The following is an 8,357-nucleotide window of genomic DNA, read 5'->3' on the forward strand; positions in this document are numbered from 1 at the left end:
GTATGTACAGATTAATGTAAACTAGAGTTACTGATACATCTGTATGTACAGATTAATGTAACATCATCACTGATACGTCTGTATGTACTAGATTAATGTAACAGCATTACTGATACGTCTTTACATACAGATTAATGTGACAGCATTACCGATTAATGTAACATCATCACTGATACGTCTTTACATACAGATTAACGTGAAAGCGTTACTGATACGTCTTTACATACAGATTAATGTAACAGCATCACTGATACGTCTGTATGTACAGATTAATGTAACAGCGTTACTGATACATCTATATGTACAGATTAATGTAACAGCATTACTGATACATCTGTATGTACAGATTAATGTAACAGCATTACTGATACATCTGTATGTACAGATTAATGTGACAGCGTTACTGATACGTCTGTATGTACAGATTAATGTAACATCATCACTGATACGTCTGTATGTACAGATTAATGTGACAGATCTGAGGTAACAAAGAACTTAAAATCTTCAGTTGTGTTTTCATTATTGTTGTATAATGTGATGAAACTGTTTTTAGTATTTCAAACCTGCGTTATTTAGTTAGTATTAGGTGTACATGTATTTAAGTTTATTAAAAAATATTGTCTTAAATTAAACTTTTCTAATTAGTTGGTAATATATATTTCTTGTTCATTTGACATAACGATTTATTAATAATGAATATATATATATATCCTCAATCCATGTACGATAAACGGATTACTATATGCGCAAGGTTAATTGAGTATTGAAGTTAAAAATACAGATACATGGTGGTATGAAGAAATTGTTCTATCTAGTTAAAATAGTCCAGATTTTCTCATTCAATCACTAATAAACAGAAGGAATTTAATAAAAGATAGGTTAAGGTTTGATTAGTATGCGCTTTTAACCTTTTTTTAATTAAGTGTTGTGCAATTATCTTTTATGTAATTATTTGTACTGTTAATAAAAATGCCCATACTTAAACTGTGGTCTAACTTATCCTGAAAGTGTGCAATGCAGAAATCTTTGTGCGCTAATCACAGAATCCAGTTATGTTTCAAATTATATGGATTGGTTCAACCTCAATCATGGTTGGTGAATAATGAAACTTACCAATTCATTTTCTTTGTATTTTATTGTGATTTTTCTTCATTCCAAACTATCTTTTAAATGAACTTGTATATAAGTAAAAGTGTAACAGTGCACGATTGATGAATTTTTTAGGAGGTACAAGTACGATAACATATTACATTAACTCTGGAAATAGTTTTGGGTTTGTGGGATACATTTTAACATTCTGAACACTTTTTTTTTGTTGACACTTGTCAATGATGCTTTTTGCTCAATAGGCCAGCAGGGTTACAGCACTCAAAATGTTAGTCATACAAGTTAATGATAAGTGTAGGTAGCACTAAATATGGTAATTATATATAAATAACTGTGTGGTATTGTGTGTCAATATTGATAGTTTTAACGTACACAGTAAATGTAAGAAATTACAGAAACGTGAAAACATCGTGTTCTTGAGCTCCAGAGTATATAAAATTGATGCCATATTTTTTGTTATTTGTGCTATTACAATCTGTTCAAATCATAACCATCAAAAAGTTATTCTTTTGTTTGTAGTAGAGAAATTGTGCTAATAAATATGTTTGTAGATGAATGCTTTATATTTTTATTAAACAGCATAAATACGGACGTACATTAGAAAATTCTCCACTATTAAAATTTAACGTGATGTAATAATGATTTAACTGACAGTATTTAAACCAACGATAAAGACTATGACTCACAGGAAATAGTGTAGTAAGTTTAGGTAGTCAAAATGAAATAACTTTATAGTTAAGTGTAATGTTGCCCAGTCCTTGTAGATTAGTAAACGTGTCACATTATAATTAAAGTTTAACACAATTACGTGTCTTATCAAGCTTTTTTTAAACGTAAATATGTATGTGTGAGCTACAAATTTTAAGAGTACTTCAGTCTCTTGTAAGTCAAGCTAATGATATGTTAGTCACATAGTAACATCATATAAATGTAATACAAATCAAAATACCGATCTTATGTTAATAAGTTTATATCTTATTGGAGCACGCTGTCATCCACAAATCATGTATTTTACTGAACCACATGATCACGAGCCAATGAAATTATGGACACAATACCAGCCTAATGGCAGATTCAACAACGTTATATATTACATTGTGTTTCTGCACGACACACAGTCAGAACGAGTTTCCTAAGATAACTTTAATGATTTATAAAACTTGTGTTCAGCAGAGGAACTGTGTTGTATATTGTTCCTCAACAAAGTGAAATAATTAAACATATTAATAGACACGATCAACTAATACTTTCTATTTATATGGAGGAGGTACAAAGCTGTCATACGTAATTTTAGTTATTTCTTCAACAGTAATATAATTATATATTCTATAAACTGTGTTTTTTTCTATATAAACATTACAAAACTACAATCTTTATTCATTCTAGATCAGTTTAAAATTTCCTCAAACTGATGTAATCACAACTCCAATGAAAACGGGAAAAAAAAATGGACATATAGATGAAATACTCCTTTCGAACTTCACTGATACATATTGCTATTGAACACAAAATGTGATTTATGTTTAAGTTGTTACTAATGGAATGGTCCTTATATAAACTTTTTGTTTGTGGTTATGTACAAAGCTACATGATGGGCTATCCAGGCTGTGCCCACCAAAAGTACTGAAACCTGGATTTTAGTGTTATCAGCTTTCAAAGTTACCACATGAGCCCCTAATATAATGGATTAGCAGAAGACCTGTCTTTGTAGAATTATGCACTCATTTAACATTGAGAACATGTTAAAATCTTAGATTAGAACTCTTTGTATAGGATATACCAATGCTATGGGGGTCTGGGGAGCATACTCCCCCCCCCCCCAAAAAAAGGTGTTATGAGATTAAATCTAGAAGCAATTTTTCATTAAATATAGCTTAAACAAACATCCAATGAAACGTCAACAACTCATCATTTTGTTGTAACACTGTATGGAGAGCTAGACTTAATTTAGCATAAATATGTGTTTTATTATAGTAAAGTACTGCACTATCTACATGCAGAGTAGTTATTAATTATTAAATTATATAACTAATTTAAATAACTCTACAACAATAGTATACTAGCTATTTCAATCATTGGCTAAATACTCACTGAAAAATTATTATTTAGATCTAGACTGCATGATTGTGAGTTTAGAGATAAAAAGCATATGATAGCAGTTTTTAAAGTGAAATTATCACAGACTGTATTGTAATAACAGAGCAGAGAAGAAGAATTCGTCTTGTCAATTGTGGTCTAAAGTAATTGAACCAGCCTGGGTGGACTTTGATGTAAAATTAAGTACTTTAACTCTAAAAATGGCAATCATCTCAGGTGGGGGGAAGAGAAGCAATGATTATCTGAAGGCTCCAGCCACCATCTAACCAAAAGAAATGTCAAACATCATCAGGATGCGAGACAAATAGCACTTACTGAAAGGGTAAAGCGTGAACTTATTGGAAACAGAAGTAAGACATACAACTACATGTTCCAATTCAGCACTGACACAAGGTTTCTGATGCAAAGGACAAGTAGGATACACGGAAGTTAACACCTAACTAGAATGGAAAATTGTTATACAAAATAAGTAATGGAATACCATATTCCAGATCCTGACCTTACTTCTGAAGGTATTGGCAAATAATTACTAATTATCTTCTTTTTTTTCTTCCAGTAACAAATCCAGGCTTGTTACTAGCAGTAACATTCTTCTTCAAAATGCACTGTAACTGTGTCAGAGTTAATTATTTCATGTATTAAATGCTAATAAATATAAAGAGTGGCCCAAAAGTACCATACAGTTGCATATGTTGAATCTATAAAATTGTTTTTAGTTGATTCAAAAATAATGGCTGGAAACTTGACTAATGACCAACAGAAATTGGTGCTGAAACATTACTGGAAATCAGAAAACACTGAGACTGTCAGAATGGAGTGGACTGAAACGTTCAGGACTCACCTTCAAGCAGGCTGTCGGTTTATCGCATCCGCAATAAATTCAATGCCACTGGCTCAATTGCGAATGTTTATAAATCTATGTTAACTAACAGAAACAGTAATACTAGTGCAAACATTTGATAACCAATTGAATAGAAGTAAAATTTTATTCTCACAAAATGTCAGTATTAACTACATCTATATTTAATCAGAAATTAACTACAAGACAGTACATTACAGGCACATGAGAACCAGCTAGAAGTCTGTAATTGTTACCAGATTAAATAAATCCAAGTGTCCCCAAGATGAACAAATACAAAAATAATTATAATTACTTTCAAAGTAGAAAAGTGCTTTGAATCAAAAGTAAGCGATTATAAAAGTCCAAATAAATAAGGATAAAGCCTGAAAGCTTCACTGGGAAATACAATCATAAGAAACTGAAACATCTCCACATGTCACGTCAGACGATACTTGTGTATAGATGCACATCATGCTAATACAACAGTAAACTGGTAAATAATTCATAAGTATAATGAAGTGGTTTGGTTTGGAACTTACCACTAAAAATAAACACATAATTTTAAATCACTGTTTGTCAACTTACTATCATGTCAGAGTTTTGAAACAGAGTATGTTAAGAGTATTACTTTTTGTACAGTATCCTCAAAATAAACACTTCATTATGCTTATAAATCACTGTTTGTCAACTTACTATCATGTCAGAGTTTGAAACAGGGTATATTAAGCAACTAAATTATTACTTTTTGTACAGTATCCTCAAAATAAACACTTCATTATGCTTTTAAATCACTGTTTATCAACTTACTATCATGTCAGAGTTTGAAACAGGGTATATTAAGAGTATTACTTTTTGTACAGTATCCTCAAAATAAACACTTCATTATGCTTATAAATCACTGTTTGTCAACTTACTATCATGTCAGAGTTTGAAACAGAGTATGTTAAGAGTATTACTTTTTATACAGTACAGTGATTTATAAGCATAATGAAGTGTTTATTTTGAGGCATGATAGTAAGTTGATATATTAAGAGTATTACTTTTTATACAGTACCCTCAAAATAAACACTTCATTATGCTTATAAATCACTGTCAACTTACTATCATGTCAGAGTTTTGAAACAGAGTATATTAAGCAACTAAATTAACTGTACAAAAAGTAAATCAGTGATTTATAAGCATAATGAAGTGTTTATTTTGAGGTGACATGATAGTAAGTTGACAAAGTAATACTCTTAATATACTCTGTTTCAAACTCTGACATGATAGTAAGTTGACAAACAGTGATTTAAAAGCATAATGAAGTGTTTATTTTGAGGGTATTTATAAGCATAATGAAGTGTTTATTTTGAGGATACTGTACAAAAATAGTAAGTTGACAAACAGTGTTATGTCAGAGTTTGAAACAGGGAATATTAAGCAACTAAATTATTACTTTTCTAAGGAACAAAAGTGAGGATACCTCACTTTGAAAGTGCATCACAATATGAATCATATTTTTGGACAAAGCCCTATTCACATTGATTATGAAAATGTGTTGTATTCTAAATTTTTGACATTCTATAGCAGAAAGGTGGAGAATAAAGTTCATTATTTTAAGAAATTCTTAGAAAATCTATTTTCACTCTTCAGAATAAATCACATTAAGTCTAAATTAAAACTGCAACTTTCTAAGTTAAATGTAAAGACAACTAATGAGAATATTATAAATATTATACTTTTAGATGTATAAACTACAAACATTTTTTTTTGCCCATAATTTGTAAAATTTATTTTGATATTTTACACAGGGAGAAAAAAATTGCGAAATTTATCACCTCAGAAACACTAGATCACAATATCTTCGCACAAATGTTACTCGTAAAACAGAGAAAATGCTAAGTTTATACACTTCTACAATATATTATCATCTGAGGCTTATTAAAGGTAATTTTCTTTTGCAAATGGAAGTTGGGTATAAAATTAAAGGTTCAACAATTTTTCTTAGGACTATTAATACAACCAGAGATTAATACTGAAAATCTGACCCAATAACACAAGAAAAATCACTTTGGAATTAAATATTCTAAGTGCAGAAAGCTCAATCATATATTCTAAGAAATTAAAATGTGTAGGAACACAATAAGATAAAAAAAATTGAAGTTTTAAAAGTAAATCTCTGATAAAACATGTTTTCTACTATGAACATAAAACTTAGGATACACAGTATTCAGTGAATACTGACATCAATAATAAAAAAACTGAATAATGTGTTTTATCATCAACTGTTATTTACTTCCATCAGGACTATGATTCTACAAAATCTTAATGCATTATGTATGTCTTTAATGCTTTTACATATTCACTACAGGTCGTTATATGTCAACGTAGTGTTACGATCAAACTGAAAGAATCCGATTGCAATGATTCAAGATTTACTTATTCTGCACCAAGTTTCCATCACTGCTATTAGTCAAATGGATTTCTGTTATCATCATCATCATCTGAATCACCAGAGTCATAAACTGTTCCTTTCCTAAGCTGCTTTCTCTGACTGCCAATAGTAGTATTTTTGTTCACATGTTTCGTACGACTCCATCCAATTTGATCCTGTGACTCAGTTTTTGTTTTTTTTGGTGGAGAATCGTACTCATCTCCTGAACTGATTTCAACTGGTGAGTCATAAAAACTTTGTTTTCTTTTTTAAATTGTTTTATGAAGGCTTGTTTCAAAGTGTTCCTCACGGGAGCTTCTGTGCTGTCCTTTTTTGACCCACGGCCTCTGCCTCTTCCTCGGCCACGACCTCTTTTGTTAGCGGCAACATTGGATTCGGCGCTGAGCGTAGTGTTAGATCTAGATCCTCTTCTCGATTGAGCACCTCGTCCTTTTCCACGAGTGTTTAAATGGCCCGAGCCACTACTCTCATCCATTTCCTCATCCACATTCATCTCGTCATCTGAATTATGAATAACTTCAGTAGCCCTCTGGCGAGCTTTTTCTAGTGCTGCTTGTACCTCCTGCACTTCTTGTGTGGTCTTTTTCCTTTCTTCCTTATACCTTTGTATCTCATCATCAATAGTTTTGTCATCAATATCCTTCTGTTTCAAAAAATTCTGAACTTTTTCTACCTGATGGTTAATGAGATCTGGAATAGCTTCTCGAACATCTTTATCAACAAACTCCTGAACGGCTGCCCCCATCCCTGTCTCGGAGAGCAAAAATAATTTTCGATTATCATCTGCAGCTTCAAAATATTCTTTGACCAGGTCTTCTACTCGAGACTGATCTAAACCTTCTTGTTTTAGAACTTTCTGTAATTGTTCCATATCAACAGCAACTTTGAAAGGTTTACTGCCTTCTGCTCTTTTACGATGAAAATGGATGATATCCTTGGGATTAGCCACTTTGTCTACGTACTTCTGGCCAAAACGATTAACACTGAAAGTCTCATATTTATCTGTGTATTCAACACGCAGACGAATTAGGGGCTTATTAGGCTGTTTTCTGTTTCCTAAAAAAATAAATTCAAATACTTGTGCAAAACTTCTATACATCTTTTTACTATTTTCTAAATTATGGAAAAACAACAACTGATTAAACAACAAAAATACTCATTAAGACATTGCCAACTACTGCTATAAACATTCATGTTTTCAACTATGCTAGACAATTTGCACGTTTTACTATTTTTATATCATAGAAAAACAACAACAACTGATTAAACAACAAAAATACTCATTAAGACATTGCCAACTACTGCTATAAACATTCATGTTTTCAACTATGCTAGACAATTTGCACATTTTACTATTTTTTAAATTATGCTCCACCCATGTTTGAGATAACTAACTTTTATAAGAAATGTGTCACATGGTATGCTCAATAAAAGGTTGAAATATCTGTTGGCCATTTTCTCTACAAGACCTAACAGTGTTGGTCTTTTACAAGTTTGAGAGATGTGTTACACATTGTGTATACAAGACCTAACATTGATGGTCTTTTACAAGGTTGAGAGATGTGTTACACATTGTGTGTACAAGACCTAACATTGATGATCTTTTACAAGTTTGAGAGATGTGTTGCACATTGTGTGTACAAGACCTAACATTGATGGTCTTTTACAAGGTTAAGAGATGTGTTACACATTGTGTGTACAAGACCTAACATTGATGGTCTTTTACAAGGTTAAGAGATGTGTTACACATTGTGTGTACAAGACCTAACATTAATGGTCTTTTACAAGGTTAAGAGATGTGTTACACATTGTGTGTACAAGACCTAACATTAATGGTCTTTTACAAAGTTAAGAGATGTGTTACACATTGTGTGTACA

At 31.4% G+C, this 8,357-nt stretch overlaps 1 protein-coding gene and 1 long non-coding RNA gene across 2 annotated transcripts; one reads left to right on the forward strand and one right to left on the reverse strand.

Moving 5' to 3' along the window:
* Nucleotides 1–13: 13 nt before the first annotated feature.
* On the forward strand, nt 14–1,663 carry LOC111083111. Its single transcript, XR_002608805.1, has 2 exons — nt 14–235; nt 347–1,663. It is a non-coding gene; the product is annotated as an uncharacterized LOC111083111 (long non-coding RNA).
* Nucleotides 1,664–5,767: 4,104 nt separating this feature from the next.
* Nucleotides 5,768–8,338, reverse strand: LOC106475206 (double-strand break repair protein MRE11-like). Its single transcript, XM_013935903.2, has one exon. The coding sequence runs from the start codon at nt 7,576–7,578 to the stop codon at nt 6,601–6,603; it is 978 nt and encodes a 325-aa protein (XP_013791357.2). The 5' UTR covers nt 7,579–8,338; the 3' UTR covers nt 5,768–6,600.
* Nucleotides 8,339–8,357: the final 19 nt, after the last annotated feature.

Source organism: Limulus polyphemus, unplaced genomic scaffold, assembly GCF_000517525.1.
Source record: "Limulus polyphemus unplaced genomic scaffold, Limulus_polyphemus-2.1.2 Scaffold8217, whole genome shotgun sequence".
In the NCBI taxonomy this organism is placed as follows: Eukaryota; Metazoa; Arthropoda; class Merostomata; order Xiphosura; family Limulidae; genus Limulus; species Limulus polyphemus.